The sequence below is a fragment of the Emys orbicularis genome, chromosome 17, assembly GCF_028017835.1.
Source record: "Emys orbicularis isolate rEmyOrb1 chromosome 17, rEmyOrb1.hap1, whole genome shotgun sequence".
Taxonomy (NCBI): domain Eukaryota; kingdom Metazoa; phylum Chordata; order Testudines; family Emydidae; genus Emys; species Emys orbicularis.
Genome location: NC_088699.1, coordinates 18,206,821 through 18,233,802, shown reverse-complemented (window position 1 = coordinate 18,233,802; position 26,982 = coordinate 18,206,821). Strand labels below are relative to the sequence as shown.

The 26,982-nt window shown below is 43.4% G+C and overlaps 1 protein-coding gene across 2 annotated transcripts in view; it reads right to left on the bottom strand.

Annotated features, from left to right (window-relative positions):
- CAMKK1 (calcium/calmodulin dependent protein kinase kinase 1) overlaps positions 1-26,982 on the bottom strand; it is a 120,917-nt gene that overhangs the window by 60,757 nt on the left and 33,178 nt on the right. For both annotated transcript variants that reach the window (XM_065418215.1, XM_065418214.1), the window contains exons 3-8: positions 24,617-24,670; positions 13,208-13,259; positions 10,748-10,881; positions 8,910-8,946; positions 4,244-4,265; positions 129-217 (exon numbers count right to left, since the gene is read on the bottom strand). In XM_065418215.1, the coding sequence (XP_065274287.1) occupies positions 129-217; positions 4,244-4,265; positions 8,910-8,946; positions 10,748-10,881; positions 13,208-13,259; positions 24,617-24,670 (388 nt within the window). The remainder of the gene's footprint in view (positions 1-128; positions 218-4,243; positions 4,266-8,909; positions 8,947-10,747; positions 10,882-13,207; positions 13,260-24,616; positions 24,671-26,982) is intronic.

Here is a 26,982-nt window from a genome sequence, read left to right as displayed (position 1 = left end):
CCCTCCATATATGATTAGAGAGTATCCTTTTACTCCCAACAGTTCACCAGTGACTAAAAGATTGGCTTCAAACAAGAATGTAGGTCAAGGCAATGCTTTGTAAAGGTGCAACTGATCTTGGTACTCACAGTACTCTATGCCCAAGACAATGTCCTTAAAGTAGAGCCGAGCCTGCTCTTCAGTGAATGGCTGGTCAGTTGGCACCTCCATGACAGGACTGAAAGGAAAAAGGCAGTCAGCTAGTAAACAGAGCTCTCGGGTTCTATTTCGGTCTGTGACTCTGCATGATCTCGGGCAAGTCATTTCAGACCAGATTTACAAAAGTGCTCAGCAACCACAATGGGGGTCAGATTTTCAAAAGAACTCAGCTCCCATTCAGGGACCTACATAAGTGCTCATCATCTGGCATCTCCCATTCGGACACTTAGAGAGAGATTTTTCAAAAGACCCAGCATGCTGAGCTCATTAGAAAATCTGGCCATTTACTTTGGTGCCTAAATGGGAGCTGAGCTCTTTTGAAAATCTGACCCCTAGGACTTGATTTCAGAGGACTGAGCACCCATAACTCCAGCTGAAGGCAATGGGAGTTGGGCAGACTCTCAGCACTTCTAAAAATCAGGCCCTAATTGTCTGTTTCCCCTCCTGTAAAATCAGGATAATACCTACCCCAATGTGAAACATTGACAACCATGGATGAAAAGTGTTATAAAAAGTGCAAAACTGTATTATTTATTATTATATCACTTACTAAAGAAGCATGTCACAGCCAGTACTATCAGTCTCATGGAAAGAAACTGCTGTTGGTATATTGCCTTATGGCCTTTACAAGCACCATACAGTTGGCACATAACTTGCATATCAAAAGTAGTCTTCCAAAGGCCTGATTCTGATTTGACATTATGCTAGTTAGGATTTGCTCCTGAAGAAAAGGGAAATAAAACCAGTGTCGTCCAGGTTTCAATGAGACCAGAGTAAGGGCTAAATATTCCCTTGTAGGGTTTGACATTAACATGAAAATATTTCTGATTTATCATTTTAGCAGCTCTTAAAACCCTGTTTTCCTGTTCAAGGTTCAGTACAGCTGCGAAAAAGTCTCAGGAGTCAGATTGAAAACTTCCTTTTCCCCACCCTGGTGGCCCCCTTTATGTCTTCATTGTTAAAGGACTGCAGAATCTCTTAAGTGACCCTCCTCTCCCCTGCCCACAGGTGAGAGCCAAGCGTAAATGGCAATATAGGGCCTCGACGCTACAAGCTGCTTAGCACTTTCTGAGAGGTAAGGAGCACATTCAACTCTCAATGATGACAATGGGAGGTGTGGATGCTTAACATCTTGCAGGATTCTGCCTGATTCTGCAATGTATTTGGCACTGATGCAGCAAAGCACTCTAACTTTAAGCATGTGAGTATTCCCACTGACTTCAAGAGACTTAAGGGTGTGCTTAAATGCTGTGCTGGATCCGAGCCAGAGCTCTCAGTATCTTGCAGGATTGAGCCCTTGTTGAGAATCAATGCACAAGAGGTCTCCAGCGACTTAGCAGCAGCTACCCTCTCTTTTAACCACCCTGTCCGCCCCCCAGCCCATAGAGCTCAAGGAAGCTGGCAGCACCGCATCTCTCATGTCAGAAAACTACTCTCTGTGCTTTTTAACCCCCCCCCCCCCATTCTTTCACTAGATGAGCTTAATGGTCTGTTTCCATTTTTGTCACCGATTTCCAGCTTCCTCCCCCATCACATGGCAACATTTTCATGTCGCTGAATCCTGGGAGAAGCAATGGGAGCGACAGGACTGCTAATGAAGTATAATTGCCATCTGCTAGAGGTAGAAGGGTTGCTTCAAAAGAGTGGCACAGCCCCCCTTCGTGGCTGCAGCTGATTACAATGGCTTTTTCTGAGCTGTGCAGAGACTCAAAAGAGAGTTTTCTCCCTTCCCCAAAGGGACAACTGTTGTCCTGATCACCAGTAAGACCTTCCTTGCCTCTCATCCTGTCACCATTAACCTGCAAGAGATGGCAGCCCAGAAAAAAGTGGTAAAGGGAAATAAAATGTATGGAATCTCCCTGCAGACTTAGCTCTCCTAAGCCTTCTTCCTTCTTTTCTGAATTACAGGCCCATTCCAAGTGCAATTAAAGTCAATGGAAAGGCTCCCAGTGACTTCCTTGGGAGTTGAACCTGGCCCTAAATAAAGTATGGGAGGGGAGTTTGGGAAGAGGAGCTTCTGGATTTGTCTACACTGCAAAATGAAGGTCTGATTGTAGCATGGCTAAGCGTATCTGCGTTAGCATTAATCTGGCACGGGCTAGCAACCAGAATACAAGCCCTCCAAGGATCCTGGATATATGCTCTGGTTGCTGGCCTATGCTGCCACTACTGTTACCCGTGCTAGCTAGATTAAAGCTAACATGGTTATGCCTACCTATGCTACAATCAAACCTTCACTTTGCAGTGTGCACATAGCCTCAATGGTTAAACCTTCCTTTCATGTCTTGTACCATTTCTTCTGTTTAGCTCCAAAACAGAAGTAACAGGTACTGGAGAGATTTAGGGCTCAATCCTGCCTTGAAATAAATGGTAACTGAGGGTGCTCAGTACCTTGTAATATTACACCCTTAGTACCCAATCCGATGCCTACTGAAATCAATGAAGGTGTTTCTACTGACCCCTAATTAAGGGCCTGATCCAAAGCTAAATGAAGCCAATGGAAAGACTATTATTGTCTTCAGTGGTTGCTAAGAGTGGGATTTTCAAAAGTGCTTACCACTGTCTCAACTCTCATGCCACTGAAGTCAGTGGGAGTTTTAACAGTGGCTTCAATCGGAGTAAAGTGAGGCCAGTGACAAACGCCCTAAACTACCACAACATGCTACACAACACAATAGACTCTGTTCAGGAAAAAGCTACCCTTCAATTGGCTTAGACAGTGAAAAGCTTTTCATCCTCTACTAGATGAGGCCTAAAACCATCACCCCACCACTATAATGACGTTAATAGCAACAACCCTGCCACACGGCGCAGTGACACATGAATATGCTATGACATTTTAAAACTGTATCGCGCCCCTGTATTGTTGGGTTTTTTTGGTTGAGCCAGGATTCCAGCCCGTGTTTCTACCTGGCAGTGGAAAGCATTTTCAGCCATTACCTCTACTCATTTGGAGCAGAAAATTCTAATGATGATCTCATTTTACTCTGTGATGGTCATCAATTGTTTGCTGCAATAACAACTATCGTGTCACACTGAAAATTGTGCATCACATGCACATCAGACTGCATCTGTGCTACAGCATGCAGAGGTTCTCACTTGCATTGGCTACTGTCGGAAGACAGGATACTGGGCTAGATGGACCACTGGTCTGACCCAGTATGGACGTTCTTATGTTGGAGGACCCAGCAAAAAGAAAAGCAGAGCCCACATCAGAATCTAAAGAACTGAAAGTGAGTGTTAGGACCCAAGAGAAACAAAAGCAAAGCAGCAAGTAAGGAAGGATGGTCTTGTGGCAAAGGCACTAGACTATGATACAGATTTGTGTTCAATTGCTCACTGTGATAGAGGCTCTCTGTCTGACCTTGACCGCTTCATCTCTCTCTGACACAGGGGCATTCAAAAACGTGGTCAGTAATACTTCCCTTCTCCCTTCCTGGACCTGTCTTGCGTATTAAGATTGTAAGCTCTTCAGAATCTGCTGTAAACTGTATCTATCCCAAAGATCTGGATAACGTAATGTGTGGAGGTGGAAAAGCTCCTGCATTTACAAAATGTTGTCTCTCAAATAATTCGGGCGAGGGAGAATTCAATAGTGATTGGCATAAGGTTAGACACTGGTGAGTAAACGAGTGCAAGGAACTCTAAGGAAACATACCCTATACATAGACATGACAGAAGAGGGTATAAAGTGGAAGTTACTTTAACTTACATTATTTAAAAACTTCTTCTGGTCACTTGACATGTAAGTTAATCAAGTCAGACTCCCTTCACCAGATTCTGAAAGCAGTTATGCCAGTGTAAATCTCAGTGACTACAAAATCTAGAGAGTATCTGATTTACAGTGGTGTAACTGCAATCGGAATCTGTCTCCTTCGCACCCACTTAGTGACATACAACTGGCACCATCTTACACATCGCCTCTGCATTTCACCCAGGGAGTTAGTGAATGAGTCCTCCTCTATTCAGAAGCTGGCTCTCCATCTGATGAGAACTGCAAACACCTAAACATTCTATTCCCCAAAGTCCCCTGCGGGCTACTTACCCCTTGCGCAGAAGGTCAAACACTGAAAGAAAAAGAAAAAAAAGCAACCATGGGTAAGAGGGAAGGAATCCAATTTAGTGCAGACACACATTTCTAGCATATTTGCCTATAAAATAAACACAGTCCCAGAACCATTGTAATCAATTTATCCCACCCAACAAGGCTACAAGGCGATGCAGAATTAAAAGAGCTTGTTGCTTTAGCAGAGACAAATATAACTACCCAGGCCAGCTCCAATTGGGAGACAACAGATGCCAATTTACTAACCCTACTTCCATTCTCCTGGCTTCCAGACCCTCTTGATTTGATTTTCCCTTCTTGCATAACAGCATTGTTTTTTGTATCACTGCAATAATATCAATAGCAAAACATGATACGGTATGAATGTGTATCCTCACTAGTAATGTATTAAATTGGCAGGATAGCTATGTAACTATCAACAGATAAAATGGATGCAATTATATGAGTTTGAAACATGCTCTAGTTTGTACAACTCTGAGTGTTCTCATTTTTATTATGGGTGAAACCGTGGCTTTGCTGAGTAAGCAGCAGCGCATTGTTGCACTTCTCCAGCCTGTGACTCAGAGTCCCAATCTGCATCCTAGTTCCCCACCCTGCTATGGGTGAGCAGGAGAGACAGGGAATAACCTGTACCAGCCTTATAGATTACTTCCCCCTCCCCACGAACAGTGGTACACTTATGCTGTATGGCGTTGGATCCAGAAGTCTGCTCCCTCCCCATCCCACCTGTCCACATCCCAGTCACCTATCTCAGCCCTATTCCTAGTGCAGATTATTTCCTCTGCTGGAAGGCACACTGGGGCCTTGGCTCTGTCCCCCTGTGCAGAAGAAGGAACAGTAGTAGCCCTGCAGAGGCTGCTCCACCACACAGTTAAGTAGGTAGCTGGCACACAGGAGTAAGGGGTAAAGCAATCCTCACACTTCTGTGGGGGAAGGATAGATGGGCCACAGCCTGGTACCATCTGGTACTTGTTTTTCTTTCATAAAACCAAACCTTTTGAGGTTCAATTAATAAAACACAAATAGAAAATTATGTAATAATTAAAAAAACGGTTAACCTACCTTTCTGTAACTGCTGTTCTTCAAGATGTGTTGCACATGTCCATTTCACTATAGGTATGTGTGCGCCCTGTGCACAGTGGTCAGAGAACTTTTCCCCCTCACTGGTTCCGGTCTGGCGCCATGCGCCACTGCATGCCGCTGTAAGAGGGCAGATCTGCCCCGACCCCCCTCAGTTCCTTCTTACTGGATAGGCTCCGACAGAGAGGGGAATGAGGGCAGATGGTGGAATGGATCTGTGCAACACATCTCGAAGAACAACAAAAACAATTCAGTGCTGCGATTGAAATAAGAGTGTTTGTCAAACCCCAGTTAAATTAATGAGCTGCCGTGTATTGTCTCTTTAAAGGAGCAATGAACTTAGCAACTTTGCTCAGTTTCAATGAGAGGGCTGGACATGGCAAGGAGATGTCTCCCAGGAATTCAGGAGTTGGGATTCACTGTCTGTTACCTGTTAGGCAAAGTTTGGACTGGCAAAGTCCTGACGAGTTTGCTGGCAAGGCCGACAAGCTGGTATGTCAGGGAGCTATCACACAGCTTAGCAGTAGCAAAACTCTCACTTACTGAGGTTGAAACAGGTAACATAGTAACTCACAGTTCTGGGAACCTCAGCAGATTATCACATTGGCAGATGGTTTTGGGGAAATTCAGGACTGGGAGTGTTTTGGAATCACTTTGCAAAAAGTAACTGGGTGATAGAAACCAGGGTGTGGCCTGCTTGCTTCTCAGAGGGCTGTTGGTGTCAGGCTGTGAGCTACAGCAGCACAGCATTTAAGACACCCAGAGTTGCAGGGCAGGTAGTAACACAACCCCTTACTGGTCTGAGCTGAACCCCAAAACATCACAATGCTGTAGCCCGGGAGGCACAGAAACGTGACGTGACTTGCCCAGGATCACCCAGCAGGCTAGCAGCAGAACTGGGAATAGAATCCAGGTCCCCTGAGTCCCAGTCTAGAGGACTACGCTGCCTTCCTTCCCCAAGCTGATGGAAGCATTCCTTCTTAGCCACTCTACAGAGCTCAATTACCCAATACCTCAGATCAGAAAATTAAGATGTCAATGTAAAACTAGATAAAGTTATTTAATTTTTTTTTAAAAATTGTATAGTGATTAGAGCAGGACACCTGAGCTCTATCTATGGCTCTGCCACTGCCTCACTCTGTGAACTTAGGTCAATCAGTTAAATCTCTCTCTGCCTCAATTTATGCAGGTGTAAACAGGTGTAACACCAACTCACTGGGGTCTGCTGAGCAAAAACAGGGCTTAGGCTGGGAATTGGGTTGTAGCCTAAAGTCCGAAGTGGCTATCACTGCTCCATAATAGCATAGGATTTCCCAGCAATGCAATTCCACCATTAGACACCTTTGTGTCTGATGTGTAGGCTCATCTAGGCAGTAGGGTGCCATACTGTTAGGGGGTGATCTGCCAAAACCAAGGAGACCTTTCCCTCACAAGTAGTTAAACAAGATACTGCAACACTAGCAAAATCCCAATGCAAACTCTCATCTGTAAAGTGAGACCGCTCTATTTACAGCAAAGACCTATTTGCTACCATACAGCAGTGATGTTAAAACAGATCAAGATGCAACTATAACATGCTGCAATCTTTCTTTGCAGGCTCAGGAAGAAGCTGCTTTTGGCAGCATTTAATAATTCTATCATTTCCTCTATCTCAGCTTCTCAGTTTTCTTAGCCCTGCTTTCTTAGCACCAAGCTCTGCATGGTGTACATGGATGCAAGAAATAAACAAGCCAATGTGCTTAAGTCTCAATAGCTCACTCTGTCCTGCACCTTCTCTTGTTTTCTACTCTACTTGATTGTCTACAGTACATTTTAGAAGGAAAGCCTGCCTGGTATTTCTGATCGTCCTGCTGGGAAGTGCTATCAATGGTGACACCATTCAGCTGAATGCCTAATGTCAGACAGCCTGAGCTCGAGACGTGTTGAGCACTTACCACGTCCTCTGACTTTAACGGGAATTACAGATACACAGCCAGATTCTCAGCTTTGCCAAGCTTATTCTTTGTAAAGCAGAGAGGGGTGGTTACAGCTCCCTGATTCTCTGCAAGCCCTTGTCCCAGGTTAGAGCAGCCTAGTAGCTGCTCTGTGTTCCCTGAGCATTGCAAAGGAAGCAGTGTGTGGATGAAAATCAGCCCCACTCAGGATTAGACCTACATCTTCATACAGCATCACTGAGACATGCAGACGGAACAGTAAGGCTTGCCCACCCTGCAGAGTGCTGCTACGCCTTGGCTTGGTTTTAACTGCCCATGAAAGAATTGCTTTTTACAATGTTCTCAAATGTACCTACTAGTACCAATGAAGCGGCCCTTACTGTCCCACTGCAGTACTCCTGGCCCAGTCTATGAACCCTTTCATCACACTGCTGAGCTACTGCTCACATAAGCTATTCCAGGGATTAAAGAGAGGGTGACACTGGAGATAGTTATGCAGGTGGTTATGCCCCTAGTTTGCTCACCCATTCTGTGCTCAGACTCCAGTGGGTCTACTCATGTGAGTAACTGCTCTCCAGTATGAGTAAGGGGTTGACAAGCGGCCCCACTATTATTACTGCTATCACCATTACTGTAACCCAGCAGCACATCTTTTTTCCTCTTCTGCTTTTTGAATTGTACTTTGCACTGACTTTCATTCAACCAAAAGGAATCTAACACACACGCCCCTCCAGGAGACCGGGCCTCCAAAAAGCCACACAAGCTGGACTCCCTGCTATACTTGTGTTTCCACCTCAACTGCCACAACTTTGATGTCCCTCGAAAAACAATGTGGGCTTCGGCTGAATCTGCTCTTGAAAGGGAAACTGGCCTTTCAAAGGAAAGCAGCTTCATTTGCTAGGCAGATCCCTCTTTCCAGGCAGCTTCAAAAGCCTCCTTTACTATTTCTTTATTTACTATACTATGAGGCGTATCCTTGTAGATTCGGTGGCTGACTCTTCACAGGGGTGTTAGGGGAGACAGGACAGAAGGAAATTCCCTCCACTCCTTGTGGGCATGCATGAGGCAGACATGATCTCAGTCTTTGCATATCACACTAGACTCCCCAGAGAGAAGAGGAGCCATCCACTGCTCCCACCCTTTTACTCTGGCTGGATGAATTAGAGCCAGGCTGAGTGTGTGCGGGAAGCACAAACTATACCTGTTCAGTGTCAGTGGATGCAGCAGCTCTTGCTCTGTGCAGCTCTCCTAAAGTGCAAGGCCTCCTGAACCTGGGGGAGGGATAGCTCAGTGGTTTGAGCATTGGCCTGCTAAACGCAGGGTTGAGAGCTCAATCCTTGAGGGGGCCACTTAGGGATCTGGGGCAAAAATCTGTCTGGGGATTGGTCCTGCTTGAGCAGGGGGTTGGACTAGATGACCTCCTGAGGTCCCTTCCAACCCTGATATTCTATGATTCTATGACACTGGTGCAATGCCTTTCTGCATTCTCCCACCCCTTAGGAGACTTTAACGTTTCATAGGTACCAACTCTATCTCTGTTGTGGTCTGTGTAAGTCTCCTGGATATGTACATTAAACACCTCAGTGAGAATAAGCAAGTATGGCTCTATTAACATACAGGGAGATACATACCCATGTACAGATTGTCCTCTGCAGAATCATCCAGTACCTAAAATGGATATCACAGAAGCAAGGGAAGGGAAACAGACAGGGAGACATCTTTAATCCAATAATACTCTATAATTACCCATATTTCATGTTGTGCTGGAGGGTGTTAAACTCACAGAGCACCTGGAATTGAAGTTTAATGGAGTAATATGCGATTTGTGACTTTAAATATACATCTATCTCCCCTGCCTTTATCTCGCATGTGCGTGTGCGCACACACACTTCTTACCAGTTTTTAGTAGGGATAGACTCAAGCATCCCTAAACCTGGAAAATTTAGCTACAGATCTGCACATTGCAATCTGACCCTTCTCTGATGCTCTGCAGACTAGACTTAAAATAACAAGACTTGCACCCTTGAACCATGTTAAGCACAACCACTGTACACACCAAGGGCCCTGCTCATGCATGGCATACAGTCACATAAGCCTGATTTTCAGACAAAGTATATGCAAGAAAGGCTGCTATGCATCTGTCTCCATGTAACCTACATGCAAAAATCTGGCTGGCCTTACCATCTAAGGAAAGGCTATCACACTAGTATGCCAGGAAGTTTCTCAGTTTGGGTCCTGAACTCCTGGACTGTCAGCAGCTGGGAATATCACCCTGTCGCAATCTCCTCTGTCCACCTGCGCACATTGTTTACTAGCTCAGAAAGGAGTTGCATCCAGACCTCTCTAACTGCAGTGTGGGGCCACTGGAGGGGCAAGCATAGGTCTCACTGGGCATGTGCTGCAATGTCATGACACCAACAGAGCTAAGCTGTGGCCCTGCATAATTGTCATCACACTGGATTCAGGGTTCACCAAACTTTGCAGCTAAAACTTGACTTGAACCCAAATATCTCTGTGGATGCCCATCTTTTACACTGAGAAAGCACTGCTATTCACTGGTATATTTCCCTTCTTACCACATTGCCAGGATCAGAATGGGCTTACAGGAGTTGTTATGGGGTCAGAGATCCTATTCAAAGACTCCAGTGCTACAGAGCAACTGCTAGCAGTTAGAAACTCACTGCACTGAGGAGGTTTTTGAAGGACAGAGAGAAATTTTCTTTAGTTTACCCTGGGAAGATCTGGGGAATTAAAGAAAACAAATTCCATGCACTCCTCTGCCTACTAGAGACAGTGCATGCAAATTAAGATGCTATTTGCCCATGTCAGACAAATATTGATTAATAGGGCACTAAGGTCCATCACCACACAAGCACACTCTCTCTCTTCCCGCCCCGCCCCCACTCCCGGCCACACAGACGCGTAGGGCTTTTCTACATACAGCATTCCACAGGTTAACTTAAGGAATGATCATAAACTGATTTAGTTAAACTGGAGCAAAAGGCTGAGATGACACTAATTTTGGTTTAAACTAGGCTTATTTTGGATAGCTTATGTTGATTAGGCACAGGTTTAAGCTAAACCAAAGTAAGCTGGTCTTAGACTGAATAAAAGAATAACCACACAGGAGCCTACACTAGTTTAATTAAACCAGTGCAAGTTTGTGTGTAGGCAAGGCTTAACTTTTCTTTCTCTCTCTCTAAAACACGCAGTTGCTTAAGGATCTGCTATTTATAAACTTTGACCTTGATCAAGCAAGCCCTCCACATACACAGCCCCACTGTGCGGAGTGTGGGCAGAATCGGGTCCTTAATTCGTAAAGATAGGCTGTGATTTTCAAAGCCATCTAGGGGATTTTACTTCCTGATCCCCATTAACTTAAAAAAAACCAAACTTGAATGTAACCATCCGCACAGTCTGACCTGAACAACAGCGCCCCTTCCCTCCCAACCCGCTTTGGCATACACACCTCAATCAGCTTCACAATGTTGATATGGTCCAGTTTCTTTAAGATGGCTATTTCTTGATAAACTCTATCCAGTGGTGCCATTGGTTTCGGCTGCCCACCAGAAGTTGCTTTGGATCCTCTAGGGGGAGGTCGACCTGCAACAGCAGCAACAAAAAGTTGTGCTTTACCCCTGCTTGGCAGCACACGATACAACACAGTGAACGGCTGTAGCGCATGGGGCTTTGAATGGGTGCAGGACCTAAAAACATACGACTGAGAGATGACACACTGACCTACTGAACGTTCTACGCACGATTCAATGCCCAACTTTTATTTTCTCGTATAAAGTCAACTTGAAATTTAGTGCCAGTGAAAAGAGTAAGATTGACTGCTCTGGGGATTGGAAATCAGTCAGCTGCAGAACAAGTACAACATGGGCACCAGCACTGCCCCATCAACATTCCGACAGTCTGCCCTGGAAGGACATCCAGCAGGTCCCAAGCTCCGCTGGGTCAACTCATCCCATTATCTTTCTAAGGCCGATGAATTGAGCTCTGTGTGCTTCAGTGCGTTCGGACCTTTCAGGTGAAGCCTTAAAACTAAAATTCTGTATGAACATTAAGGAGACCATGGGATGTTTTCATAGAATGATTTACCCTGTGTTACTAGCCACAATTTATCTGCCCCCAACTACTCTGATACATCTAGTTGATGCCTTCCACCCCAGAGATAGCTGCACTGTCTCTCATTTGTAAACAGGTTTAGGATTGTTCAGGTTAAATGCACTATTCTATTATAATCATGATCCCATTGAAAAAATCATACCACAAGCTATGATGCAGATAGGTAGTTAGTCAGAAGGCAATGCACATTCTGGTCTGGTTTTTCTATTGTTACAAAAAGCTCCAATTTCCATGTCCTGTTCTATTTCCAAAACAATTACAAAGACCTGGCAAGTGAAGCGATCCCCCAATAAACAGATTTAAGACCCAATCATGAGGCCTCTCACTAGCTTGAATGAATTATTCCACGAGTAATTGCCAAATTACTCAAAAGGAAAATTTGGTTCTTGATGACAAAATTTCACAAGGGTACGTGGTGCTTTGCATTAGCCTTATGCACACAATGAGCCTGATCTTAGAAGGAGCTGAGTGCCCACAACTCCAACTATCTTCAATGGGAGTTGAGAGCGCTTAGCAGATAGTAGGATCAAGCCCAATGTTTTCAAAAGATTAAATTTAAAACATGTCATTTCACATGAAGGAATGAATAAAAGCTTAGTTTCCAGAACGAGAAGACGAGCCAGGTAGGATATTGCTTGTATTGTTGTGTTAGGCAAAAGGCCTCACTATAAGAAACTACTTGAGCTAGTGGAATGGACCAGCGGGGAAAGGACAAGCCGTTAGCCAGCAAGTTTTCCTCTTCAAGGTTTGATTCTTAGATTTTAGGGTGCCTGAATTACAGCAAGAGAAACAAACTAGAAAAACAGATAAACCCAACCTGCGTTACAACCCAGGTCAGTGTGCAGAATCCTTTTCCATTGACAAGGCCAGAGTTTCAAAAGTGCTCAGCACAGTGTGAAAATCTGGCCATCGGTGTCGCAATCGGAGCTGCCGGGTGCTGAGATCTAGTGAAAATCTGGCTCCAACTGTGGATACTGAGTACTCGACAATCTGGCCCCAAGGCTAGAATTTTCAGAAGGGCTCAGTATCCAGTCAGGGCCAGGTTTTCAAAAGCGCTCAGCGTGTTGGGTGCCACGTGCTTTTGAAAATCTGGCCCTAGGTGTCTTGCACACTCTTTGAGAGCCTGTCTGAGCCTTTAGACTCCACCTCCACATTCTGTGCTAGACCACTGTGGGACACCCAAGAAGGAGAGTTAACTTCCTGATGGCTGGGAAACAAGCAGGGGCGGCTTTGGATCACATCACAAATTCAAAATGGCTTCTCCTTACAGGTTGAGTATAAAGAACGAGGAGTACTTGTGGCACCTTAGAGACTAACAAATTTATTTGGGCATAAGCTTTCGTGGGCTAAAACCCACTTCATCGAATGCATGCAGTGGAAAATACAGTAGGAAGAGTAGAGTGTTTTGTGTATAGTGTCTTGTTTTTGTGCACGCAAAAGTGTGTGCCTGAAAGCTTATTCAGATAATTTGCTGAAAGATACTGTGGAGGCACAACAAGAAAAAGGGCTTCTATATGCTACACAAGTACAGAGGTCAGTGTTTTACCATCAGGGAGCAAGACTGTCTGGGGACAGAGGGCACCAAGGAGCAGTGAGGTGGGAAATTGTGTTTTGGATGATAGCTCGTGCCTGTCCTTAATCCTTATTATAGATGATCCAGTATGTCTATCCTCACAAACCACCCAAGCAGCTTTGAAAGGAGGCCAGGTTCTGTATGCCTTACTCCGGCAAAATGTCCAGTGGATAGCAGGTAAGGCCTGCAGGGCTTGTCTGTAACCTTTAAAAGCATGATACCTACGTGGAAATCCATACTGTTTCAGTAGCTTCTTTTTGGAGAGGACTTTCATAGCCTGAGGGAAGAAAAAAAAGTGTTAAAACAGAGCAAAGCCATGATACTGGGAGTTACACTCACTGCTCAATCCTTGCAGTGTTTGCTATATCTTTGCAATTCAGTTCAGCTACTGGTCTGGGACTCCAGTTTTCAGATCTTTATCCAAGGGAGAGAGAGCTTAATTAGTGACAGACACCTTCAAAATACTTAAGATCTAAGAAAGAATGAGTTATTTTCCTTTAGGTATATAAAAAGGCCAATTTTACCCATCTTTTTACAAAGCAAAAATAAATCTGATTCATTTATCTTAATCAGATAAGTAAAAAGGGGGCCTGATTCTCAGTTACTCTGTGTGACACAGAGACCCCTTTGTAAACAGTGTCCTGCTCTTTGCAAACATCTCTCATCTCACACCCGAGAAACTCACTACAACACACATGCCGTTTAGGATAGCCATCCCTAAAAAGTAACATGTAAGGTAACTACAGAAAGCTCGTAACTTGTCACAATTCATAATCACGGAGAGACATATGTACAGATGATATTTACAGAATAATGTATTTATACTGAAAGTTTGCTTTATGGATTGGGAGTAGCACAGGCAGTATTCTCACAAGGCCATTTTTGTGAGTTGCATGAAGGGATCTTGGTGTAACTGAGAACCAGGCCCAAGAGCTCTAGGTTAGATATTTCCAGGATGCCTGTCACTGTGGTATCACAGATTGAGGGGCACAGTGATCTGTGGGGTAGCATAGGAATTGCAGGGTACAATGGATAAGAGAACACAAAAGGAAGCATACATTTAAATAAGCTGGCCACTTGATGACACTCTTCCATCCCTCTACATTCTCATATTCCAGTATCATACAGTTGTTTGGAACCAATATGTAGTTGATGTGAGATGGTGGACATCAAAGTAATTTTTCTGCCGTCCAAATGGCATTAGGCGTGATGGCAAAAGACAACTTGAATGTAATAAATCAAATCTCTGAGACTCCATAGATACTACTGTGTTAAATAACCTTCTAGCAGCCACTCCAATGATCCCTGAAGACTTCACAGATAAATATTTCATGAGAAACCAGCTCATATGACAATTTGCTCAGGGAAATATTCTGCTCTAGTGAGGCTTTTTCAGAATGAGTAGTTTACTTCTATTAATCAAACTTCCATATCTGTAATCCACAGTGGAGTGACCTCAGTGAAATGGGGCTCAATGGAAGGAGACTTTATTACACGTTACCTGATGCTAGTTATCTCTGCTGGTGAGGATACAGCTACCAACCAGAAACCCCATCCATCCTTTCAGTGCCTCTTATATAGATTAAGGGCCAGATTAAAATCTCAGTTATATCAGTGGATAGCTGGACTAACTCCAATGAAATCTGAATTTATGCTGGTGTAACTGAGCAGAGACTCTGGCACTCAATCCCATTTTATAACTACAGAGGCACACATTGAAAATAGTAGTATCAGGAGATGGAGACTAGAAAGTTCTAGTCCTTCACCTACACATTGCCATGTCTAAGGTTAGTTCCAACTGGTTGGCTGAATTATTCTGTAGTCTGTGTGAAATGAGTTTGTGATGTCCACAACCCCAAAACCACCTCCACAATCAGCACCTTGAAAGAAGGCCCAGGACAGGAGGGTTCTCAGTGTACTATAAACACACTCCACTTTTATTTCTCCCCCTGCACCCAAATTACAGTGACAAGCGAACTTCAGAAAATATTAATTTCTACCCACCAAAGAAATTCAAATACTGGGTTACTCTTTCACTCAGATTCAGCCAGTAAAGAGACCGTTACATTGTCCTGATCCCATCCCTAAAATTGGAGTCTTTTTCCCATTTGATGAGTGGAAATGAACTTTAAAATAAAAATTCACCAAGTTTTGCTAGTTCATTGGCAAAAACTGGTAAGCATCAACGTTACTAAACTAATGGGGCCTTGCTTTCAGTTGATGCCACTAGGCACTGCCATGATACAAATAATTTATAAGAATCATGATCCCTACCCTACTGGGTCTAGAACTTGCAGGGAATGGAATGGCATAGAGGGAATGCCTGTTTTCAGCACTGTCCTATCTAGCTTAGGTATCTATATGGCCCCAGTACCATAATATCTGAGCACCTCACAACCCTCACACCTGTGAGGCAGGGAAATGCTATTATCCGTATTTTACTGTTGGGAAACTGAGGTACATAGAGGCTAAGGGACACATTTTTAAATATATTTAGGCACCTCTTGGGATTCTCAAAAGTATCTATTGAAATCAATGAGTTTTAGGTGCCTAGATGCTTTTGAAGATTCCATTGGGCACCTAAATACCTTTAAAAATCCAGCCCTAAGTGACTTGCCCATGAGCACACAAAGTCTGTGGAGAGCAAGGAACTGAACCTGGATTTTCCAAGTCCTAGGGTAGTGTCCTAATCACTCTACCATCCTTCCTCCCTGTCATAGGATTCAGGGAGGAAGGATGCTAGTAAAGCAGTGCTCTCACATTCAATGAGGGAAGCAAGTAGTAGTAACCCAGTCATCTCAACTGTTCATAACTCACCTGAAAGGAACTACATGGCAACTGTATGGATACTGTAATGTAGTTAAGGTTGTGTGACGCCTATGACAGCATTCGGACTTGCTTCCTATATTGCAGCTGCAGCTACACCAGCTCTTTGTCTACTGGTGACTCCCCAACTCTTGGGAACTCCCCATCTGCAGAACTCTGGTAGTTTTCTAGCCCCTTTGTGCCATCAGAGCAGTGCAAAGAGGTTGGATCATAATACATCCCATTGTTTTCTAAATCCATATGTGGGATGAACAGCAAAGTTTCTTGCGGAACAAGCAGGAGTCATTAATTACCACAAAGAATAGAGGCATGAATAAACAGTATACTACAGTGAAAGTTGGAGAGGCAAATCACCACATTGCATCCTAGCTGTGCATAACAGCAGAGATACAATGGGGATTTAGCAAGTCTCTCTTCCTTCCAGGCTCAAGCAGAGCTGTCACCAAGGCAATGCATTCGTGAAAGAACCAACCCATTTCCGCTCTCAAGCAAAGCGAATTATCCAAACAGAGCCTTTCAGACACAGAATTCTCTCAGAACCTGGTTGGTGGATTTTCCCTTAGTACTGACGAGTGCCTCAATAGCTTCTTCCGAAACAAATGGTGCCAGTAGTTTTCTCTATCTATGCCCCTGTGCCCAATTCCTGCCCCTTTCTGATTTCATGAAAACGTGGTTCGTGGCGAGTGTTCTTGGGAGGCAGCATGGGGATCATGTTACAATTTCTCTGATTAATGGAAACCTCTGTACAATATTTAAGCCTACTATTTTCTTCATAGCATTACTGCAGTCTGAGTGTATTGAGGAGCATAATCAAAAGGGCTAAACTACTTTAGGGGAATAACCCAACAAAAGAGGACCTTGGTATCTTTGAGATGAAAGGTTAAAGATCAGGAGGAGTTCTGTAACTCAGAAGTTCTGATTATCTGATGCCAACTCTATAGCTCAGATCCTGCTTTCCGTAAAGTCAGTAACAAAATTTCCATTATTTCACACGGGGGCAATAAGCAGTGTTGCGCCTTGTAAGTGGACTTGCCATCTGCACATTGCAATGCATTGAGACAGCTGAGGACTTCAATTACTGTATACCCAAGCTCACTCTATGGAGGTTCAGCTGTATAGAAGCTACATTGGATTGATGTTTGTCCAGCACTTTGGATATGGAAAGTGATATACATTCAAAGCATTATTATCAATAATCTTATACCATTGTTGGATTAAATGTCCCATTGGGAATGCGGAAAAGTATCACTGTTTATTTCCAATAAGCCCCCCCATCTATTCTTTACCCTTATCCGCCATGTTTCAGAATGACATCCCAATGAAAAGGGACTACAAACCCTCTTTTGCTGAATAAGGGAAAGCCATTAGTCCTGCATATCATGCTATTCAGATGCTGACCATAAATTTGTCATCACTAATCCCAAGCACTGTTTATCATATCATCATCTAAACAGTTTACATCCGATCACTCCATCCATCTTGGTCATTGAACGAGTTGCATGCATAACGTGTGACTGAGTGATGGCACCTGTGTCTGAGGAACCTGGATTGCTACCCATCCCTCCCTATTTTTTGGTGTGATTTTTAATGGAGGATTTATGGCTGCATCTGGAAAGCTTTCATGAAGAAACTCAATCATCATCATCTCCATCAAGAAGCTGCAGGGAAAAAAATGGAATGGGATCATTTTTGTCCAGAATTGGAACAGCAATTGTCCTTCTCAATCACTTTGCGCTACAAGCTGTTTTAGAGATTGAGAACAGGAAAAATACATGGCCTGAGGCTTCTCAGACTCAAATTTCATCAGCAAAATTACTCCAAACTAGACTTCCACAGGGACATATATTGTTTCTGCTTTGTATTTTTTGCCTTTTAAGGTGCTTGGCCTTTTTTTCTAATCACTGTTAACGCATCTACTGCAAACTGTAACACTGAAATATTTACAGCTGTAAGGGTTCCTAGGCATAGTTTTGCAAACTCTGGTGTAATGGCAGGTTATCAGCAGGGACTGAACTCAAATGGTAGAGGCCTGTGCTTTAGCAGGCTACGCCCAACAAAGTCAATGGGATTCTTTTCATTTTTCTACTTTTCTTTTAATAGAAGGTCAAAATCAGAAAAAAATAAAGTCCTGCTTGCACATGGGATGACCACGGATTTCTTATTAAAAGGGATATGCCTAATTTGAGGCCTGATCCAAAATCCATTAACATAATGAGTCTTTCTACTGACTTCCACAAGAATTGAGTCAGGCTATTGGTGCTTAAAAGTTCTGCAGTAATCAACACAGAATGCACACTGTCCCATACTTCAGCAAAAATCATGAAAAGGATCATACACTGCGATTTTACACTGTGCAGGATTTTGTAACATGAATAAAATACTGCATCTTAAAAATAAGTTTTCTCTTGTTTATAGGTATATACTTTTTTTTGCACAATCATTCTCTGTTTCCTTTAAGCTAGGTGGTAACACTTCCTTGTACTGAAATAGAATGTGTGACGTTCGGCTACATACCATATACAATTCCAGGCCACTTAAATGCTAATTTTCTCCAATTATTTGTTGTCACTTTTCAACATGAAGACAAAAAGAGAAATTGGCAATGTTGGTTTTGGAAAAAAAAAAAAGAATAAAAAAGCCCCCTCTCCCAATTGCCAGGATCAGAATTGCTCCTGGTAATTGCTGGTGCTACACATTTGCATTAGATCTCCCCTTCGGCTGCCTGACAACTCTTGTCAAGTGTATTGTTGTAACATGGTTTTAGACAGCAGCGATAAGTGGAACAACATGCAATTTATCTCGGTATTAAAAGCTGCATGTCAGTCAAACACACAGGGAAATGTGAGGAGCAATGCAACCATTAGCTAATTACACAATTCTCTATCATTTCTCTTAAGCTTTTAAAAAAATCTGTCAAATTCCAGGGTATTTCAACGCCTCAGGAAACTGGAAGCCTCTCCATCACAATCTATAACACTGCAAAAAACTGACACTGATGCCCCCAGGATGAGCAGCCAACAAAATTCCAGAGTTTTACACAATAGGGAACGCACCCTGTATGGCCGCACCAGAAAAAAGAATGATGTGTGTAAGCAAATGAAAGCAACGGAGTAAAAATCTAGCATTATTACTCTTCTGCTGCTGCAATCTGCCCTTGTCATATGAAAATGTTGGGTCAATTGTGTAGCAGGCCCCTCCACCAGGGGTTGTAAAATAGCAGACATTCAGTGCAGTCAGATATTTTTTCTTTTTGCTATTGCCCGAGGCGTTGAAAAACCCAGGCCTCCCTCCCTCCTACTGTTTTGGTGCATCCTTTGTTTTGAGACTTTGTCTCAGGGATGAAATTTAATAGTGCAAAGTGTAAGGTTAGAGACTAACAATAAGAATTTTTGCTATAAGCTGGAAACTTATCAGTTGGAAGCTACAGTGGAGGAGAAAGACTGTCACCTGGGTGTACTGTTGGATCACAGGATGACTATGAGCCGTTAATGTGATGCGGCCGTGAAAAAGACTAAGGCAGTCCTAGGATGCAACAGGTGGGGTATTTCCAGAAGAGATAGGGAAGCGTTATTACCATTATACAAGACACTGGTGAGACCTCATCTGGAACCGTGTGTGCAGTTCTGGTCTCCCATGTTTAAGAAAGATTAATTCAACTTGGAACAGGTGCAGAGAGGGGCTACTAGGATGATCAGAGGAATGGAAAACCTACCTTATCAGAGGAGACTCAAAGAGCTTGGCTTGTTTAGCCCAACCAAAAGAAGGCTGAGGGGAGATCTGATCGCTCTCTATAAATACAATGGAGGGATAAATACCAGGGAGGGAGAGGAGTTATTTAAGTTAAGTGCCAATGTTGACACAAGAACAAATAGATATAAACTGGCCATCAACAAGTTTAGACTTGAAATCAGATGAAGGTTTCTAACCATCAGAGGAGTGCAGTTCTGGAACAGCCTTTCAAGAGGAACAGTGGGGGGAAAATAGCTCATGGAGATAGGTCCATCGATGGCTATTAGCCAGGATGGACAGGGATGGTGTCCCTAGCTTCTGTTTGCCAGAAGCTGGGAATGGGCGACAGGGGATGGATCACTTGGTGATTACCTGTTCTGTTCATTCCCTCTGGGGCACCTGCATTGGCCACTGTAGGAAGACAAGATACTGGGCTAGATGGATCTTCGGTCTGACCCAGTATGGCTGTTCTTATGTAAAAACCTAACTGGCTTCAAGGCTGAGCTTGATAAATTTTTGGAAGGGACAGTATGATGAGACTGCCTACAATGGTAAATTGCCATTGTGAGACTGCAAGTAGCAAGTATGCCCTGTGATAGGACACTAGATGGGGAGGGCTCTGAATTCCTACAGAGAATTCTTTTCTGGTTTCTGGCTGTTGGGTCTTGCCCAAATGCTCAGGGTCTAACTAATTGCCAATGGTGTAAATGGTGGGTTCTCTGTAACTTGAAGTCTTTAAATCATGATTTGAGGATTTCAGTAACTCAGTCAGAGGTTATGGGTCTATTACAGAAGTGGGTGGGAGAGGTTCTGTGGCCTGCAATGTGCAGGTGGTCAGACAGGATGATCATAATGGTCCCTTCTGGTCTTAAAGTCTATTGGGGATTTGGAGGGTGGATCATTGTGAACCTCTGCTCCTTCCTTGCACAAAGTCTGAGTAAATGGGTTTTGTGTATGAGGGTCTCTGCTGAGGTACCAGGGCTGAAATGGAATCTTCCTAGCAGTAGGTGGCACACTCTGGCTGCAGTAGCCTCTGAAGGTTTGTCTAGTTTAGAAAAAGAAATTGAGATTAAGTTGCATTTAGCAAACATGTGTTCACTAACCCAGACCTTTTCCCTAATGAAGATATAGGTTAGCACATTTTACCCTGAATTAGCTGTTCACCAGCTAAACCAACATAAAAGATGTTAACCTGCATCTAACACAAGTGCAATGATCACAGTACTAATAGGGTTTGCTAATCCCAACCTACATTTGACCTCTGTTCCTAATCTACACAACCCCCCCAAGTTCACTGAACCAGCCCTCTGTGTAGCACTTAGCACACTCACTAAATAAAGTCATGCCCAGGAAATAAAATTAAAATCCCTGCATTAATAGATCTGAAATGTTCAGTGGTTTGCTTCCCTCCATGTTACAGCGGCATCCTCAGGTAGAAGTGGGAAGAGAGAATTCATAGAAATGACTGTATTAGCATGTCACTAGGTTCTGCATTCAGAACAATGTCTTGTGCAATATGCAATTTCCACCCAAATCAGCACGATAGGGCAGAGTTTGTTAGGAGGCCAGAGCAGAAAGAGGAACTAATGGGAACAGCAAACATTTCAATTAACGGGCTGAGTTGGTTAGAAAGTGAAAGGCATGGAAACAATTGCGATTCCATCCAGTTGGATAGATTCAGGGTGTCTTTTCCAGATTTTGCATCATTTCTTCCTTCTATCATTTCAATATATTTCCTATGCAGTCTCACACTAGCTGGAAATATGACCGGCTAGGATAATCTTGGATAATGATGTTAACAGTCATGCTAAAAAAGCTGTTAGCTCAGTAGCAGAACTGCAAGTCAGGAAGGAAAAATATCTGAGCAACAGGGTGGCTGTTTGTGAAAGTTCCTTCTTATTACCGTGGGAATGAGGAACCAATTTGAAGAGTTTATTCCTCATCCCTGTGCCCAACACCAGGCCTGTACCCTACTTGTGCTGGGGGCTTGAGCAGTCCATAGGCCTTGACCTGCCTCTGAATGGGAGCAAGTTTCACACACAGACTGTAGATCACTACAGTTGTAGGGACAGTCAGACTTCCAGGTATCTCCTGGCTCTGGCACAGTCTAGTCTGTTTTATATAGGTTCTTATGTCATGCTCATCACTATAATATCGGAACACCTTCCAGAAGTGCAGTAAGCAATGTGACTAATATCAGTTGCAGTCTGCTATTTATGAACTCTCCAATTTGACCCTTAAGGGGCAAATCCTCATTTCAGGGTGAAATTCACTCTTGTGCAGAAGGCCATCAGAGGCCTATGCACCACTTAAGTACTATGTAAGCTCTCAAAACTGGATTTAAGTGGAACTTAAGTGGTCTGCACAGCCAAAGTACTTGGGGCCCTCCATGGAGAGAGAGTGGTGGGGAAGAACCCCTTCTTCCCAGAAGATGAGCAGTGGAGCTGTTCTATGGCTGCTACTCTAGCCTTCAAGCTTCCCCCACTCCATGGGGTGTGTGTTTCCCACACCACACTCAGACAAAGAAACTTCAGACCAGGAGGCCAGACTTGTCTGGAGTTGCTCTTTAGTTTGGTGCTTCAAATGTTGGCCAAGAAGCTGAGTGTGGATCTTCGATTTCAAAGAGATAGGGAGGTGTTCAGATCCCAATCCTCACTAAAATTAGACTGGGGTTAGAATCATTAGAAGGGACTACAAGGGTCATCTAGTCTAACCCCCTGCCAAGATGCAGGATTTGTTGTGTCTAAACCATCCAAGACAGATGGTTATCCAGTCTCCTTTTGAAAACCTTCAGTGAAGAAGCTTCCACAACCTCCCAAGGCAGTCTGTTCCATTGTACTGCTCTTACAGATAGGAAGTTTTTCCTGAGATTTAATCTAAATCTGCTATGCTATAGTTTGAACCCATTGCCTCTTGTCCTGACCTCTGTGGCAAAAGAGAACAGCTTTCCTCCATCTTTTTGTGGCAACCTTTCAAGTATCTGAATACCACTAATATATCCCCCCTTAATCTCCTCTTTTCCAACCTAAACATACACAGTTCCTTCAGCCTTTGCTTGTATGGCTTGCATTCTATTCCTTTGATCATCTTTGTCACTTGATTCTGGATCCTTTTGAGTTTCTCTACATACTTTCTATACATTGGTGACCAAAACTGGATACAGTACTCCAGCTGAGGCCTAACCAGCACTGAGTAGAGTGGAACTATCACTTCCCATGACTTACATGCTCTGCCTCTGTTGATGCAACCTAAAATTGCATTTTTTTTTTTGTAACAGCATGGCACTGCTGACTCACGTTGAGGCTGTGCTACACCACAACTCCCAGATCATTCTCAGCAGTGCTGCTGCCAAGCCAGTTTTCCCCCATTCTGTATATGTGCATTTGTTTTTTCTTCCCTAAGTGTAGCACCTTATATTTGTCTTTCTTGAATTTCATTTTATTGTCTATAGCCTCGTTCTTCAATTTATCAAGATCCCTCTGAATTTCAGCTCTATCCTCCATAGTACTGGCAACACCCCCAGCTTTGTGTCATCTGCAGACTTCATCAGTATGCTCTCTATTCCTACATCCAGGTCACTAATAAAGATGTTAAACAACACTGGAGCCAGAACATATCCCTGTGGAATTCCACTTGATACGTCTCTCCAATCTGACTCATTCCATTAATAGTTACTCTTCGTTTGCGGTCATTTAACCAATTATATATCCACTTAATGGTACTTCTGTCAAGCCTGCATTTCTCCAGCTTACTTATCAGAATGTCGTGTGTCGAAGAACAGGTATATTATGTCCACCGCATTCCCCCTACCCACCAAATCAGTTACCCTGTCAAACGTTTGGGTCCAAAGAGGGCTCATGTTTGGATTTGGACTTCTCATCAGATTTCAGGCCTACAAAATGGTAGAAATCGCACAAGATCAGCTGTTCTCACGAGATTTCAGATCCATCCAAATAAAAAAAATGGACGGCTTTGTGGTTTTTGATCCAATCCAGAACAAAAAACCACAAGGGTAGGTATGGGACTATGGAGTCAAATCCACCCCTCACTAGAAAATTTGGAAGGGGTTCAGATTAGAGATTCCAGGTTTACCCTATCTGTGGGTCTGAAGTGACAGGTATTGGACTTTTTTGATTTAACAGCTATTTAGAAGTAGAAGTCTTAAACCTATGGCCTCAATTCAGGAAAGGACTTAAGTATGTGCTTATATGTGTTCTGAACTAAGGAGGCATTTTTGAGTCTCTATGCCCAAACCCTACAATTAGCTATACAACGGACTGATTGATTTTTACTTATTTGCAGGCCTTGCTACAGAGCCCATCACCATAATATCTTGATTTTTCCATTGTCTTCATTATAATAATACCTACCTGTTATACAGCAATTTTCATCTGTAGATCTCAAAGCACTTTACAATGATGTAAGCATCATTACCCCCAGTTTACCAATGGGGAAACTGAGGCTTGACGAGGGGAAGTGACTTGCTCAAGATCACACAGCAATCCAGTGGCAGAGTTCGGAATAGAATCCGGGTCTCGAGTCCCACCCCAGTGCTCTCTCCCCTAGGCAACACTCCCTACAGCTAAACATTGACTTGCTAATTGAATAGTATAACATGCAGTGCTGTCACAAAGAAACCACACAGTGCTGTGCTGGGTTGTATTGCTAGGGGTATCACATACAGGGCCCAACATTCAGTTACAAAATGTGCCTGTTCCTTCCAGGAAGATTTTTTAGAAGCACAGTAGATCTCCCATTTCAGGTGACCTCTTTCGTATCTAGAAAATGTCAAGATAGCTCAGCAATAAGTTTGCCTGCCTATTTCTGAAACATGTGTCCAACATCTCCACTCATTAGTTAACACTTCACACTAGGTTTTGCTCACATTACGCTGCTCTGCATCACACACACTGAAAAGTGTAGCCTCATGCCCCATCAGGTTGATTTTCTATTCACAGGCCACGTGGCTCAGAAGGATTTAAAAACAGAACAGAACAGGAGAGAGCTAGTTCTCTGGGATGTGAAAAAAGAATCAGAAATATCAACACCAGCCAGTAATACGGGGAAAGAGGCACTTACGTAATACTTGTCGTCACTCTCATTGTAGGCCAGTTTCACAACACCATAGGAGCCCTATAAATAAACACAAATTACACAGTCAGTTCGGCTGCCTTGCTTTGTTTGCCTGCTGCTCAAGGCTTATCATGTTTGGCCTTGCAGTGAAAAATAAGAAGTACACTCAACAGCCTCGAGCAAAAGCTCCACGTGATGTCAGATTGTGTTATACAGCGCAGCTCCCTTCCCCCTATGAAATGCAACTCAGATGGACCAAGACACATATAGGGGCAAAGGGAGTTTCTCTTCTCTTCATTGTTATGTTCAATGCCAGGGATAATGTCCTTCCTCTCCTGGCAGCTATTTCATTTGGGCAATGGCGCACAGAGCATTTCCTGAGGATTAATGACTGTCCGGAAGGAACTGCCTCAGGCCATTAACTCCAACCAGTTATTAATCCTCAGCAAATGCCCTGAGCCAAGGTTATATTTTTATTACAAGTTGAACATTGGGGAAAATTTTCTTTTTAAAATCTTGTTGTTTCTGTGTTAGTTTTTTATATTCCCTTCATACACCCCCTCACAACTGGAGGCCCCCACCATTTTCATAGAGGACTTTCCATGCGCTGGGAGTTTATAGGAAATTAACACTTTGTAGATCATATCTTCAGCTGATGTTAATTGGCACAGTTCTAATGAGTGTGTGTTGCCTGGTCAGTTGCAGTTTATGGAAAGGTCAGTACTAGAGCATGTGGAACATGACAGCTCCAGTAGGAGCTCAAAGTAAAACCACTGAAATTTCGTCTAGTTTTCTGTCAACTCTATACATTTTACAAGGCCAAGATATTAAACTATAACTAGATTCCTCCTCCAATAGTTGCCCATTAAATACATGTATAAGAACTACACTAAGGGTGTGATCCAACTCCCACTGAAATCAGTAGGAGCATTTCCATTGACTTAAGAGTTGGAATGAGACCCTAAATCTCATGAAGGGCTGGTGAGCAAAGCTTTGGGTCTGACCCAAAACCCACTGGAGTCAATGGAAGTCTTTCCATTGACTTTACTGGGCTATGGATCAGGCCCATTGTAAATTATTTAATGTGGCAGATTAGAAAGTAAAGGTGAAATTCACTCCTCTGCAGAAGGCCTGCACAAGCCCTGTCTACCACTTAAGTCCCACTAAAGCCACCAAAATAAGGTTTAAATGGGTCTTAAGGAGAGCATAGGGCTTGGTGGGCCCTCTGCACAAGAGTGAGGGCTTGGACTGTGATACATTTACTCACCTTGAATAGTAATATACTCTTCATTGACCGCCATGGATCTAATGGAAGAGTAAGGTACTACACGAGGGGAGTAAGCGTATTGCAATGTGGCCCTAATTAAAGAAATACAATTTTTAAAAAAATCAAGGAAAGGGCTTTGCTCATTCATTCTGATAGATGTAATTTAGCTTTAAATGGAGGTGAGGCCCAAACAGAATTCCCAGATCCAAACACCCTGGAACCATGGAAAAGTCTGGAGACAGATCTGAATTGGCAGCTGGTTCCTATCTCTATCATGTGCAAAGCCAAAGACTCAGGTCCAAACACCTTCAGAATTGCATCTCTCTGAACTTCCTGACCTGGACCAATCTCGATCTTAATTTTTTAGGGTAAACTTCCACTAATGAATGTGCTGTGGTAAACTGCATATGTGTCATGAAGTCTTGGTGATATGAGAACTGCCTAGAGCGCTCTCTCAGATAAGAAGACAGGAGACCCCTCGGAGAATATCTGTGAATGAGAATTGTCAAGTCTGGAGATGAGCATAACTGAGAATTAGCAAGAGTCTCCAATATTCTCTCCCTGATTCTGCTCTCTCCAGGTACTGTACCCGTACACAATTAATCTAGACAGGTACATTCAAAGCCTTGCAACAGAAATCACCCACTGCCCTTTCCCCCATTCCTGCATGCATATGAAGGACAAAAAGAAGGCAGCAACTGTGGCTTCTTGTCACAGAAAACAGGTGCTAAAACTTGGAAATGAGCCACACATATGTTTTGATATACACAGTAATTACTACCACCCCAGGGACTGGCTGCAGTGCAGAATCACAGCGTGCTTATGAAACACCTACTCTACTACAACCTGGTGCTTGCTAATCTGGACGCTTTAACTGATCCACACAGTCAGTTTGTAAGTAAGAAGACATCTCTCTGACGTGGTCAGAGTCTGTGAGCCCTAGAGAAGTTTGAGCTAATAACCTTTTTGGTGAAACTACCTGTGGAAGCAGGTGTAGTCACTTCAAAATGGAATATATAGATAGAAATAGCAAGTACAGCCTTTAGGGAACGATCATTTACTGATCCATCTGCAGACACATGGCATGAATCCAAATGTGCAGGTG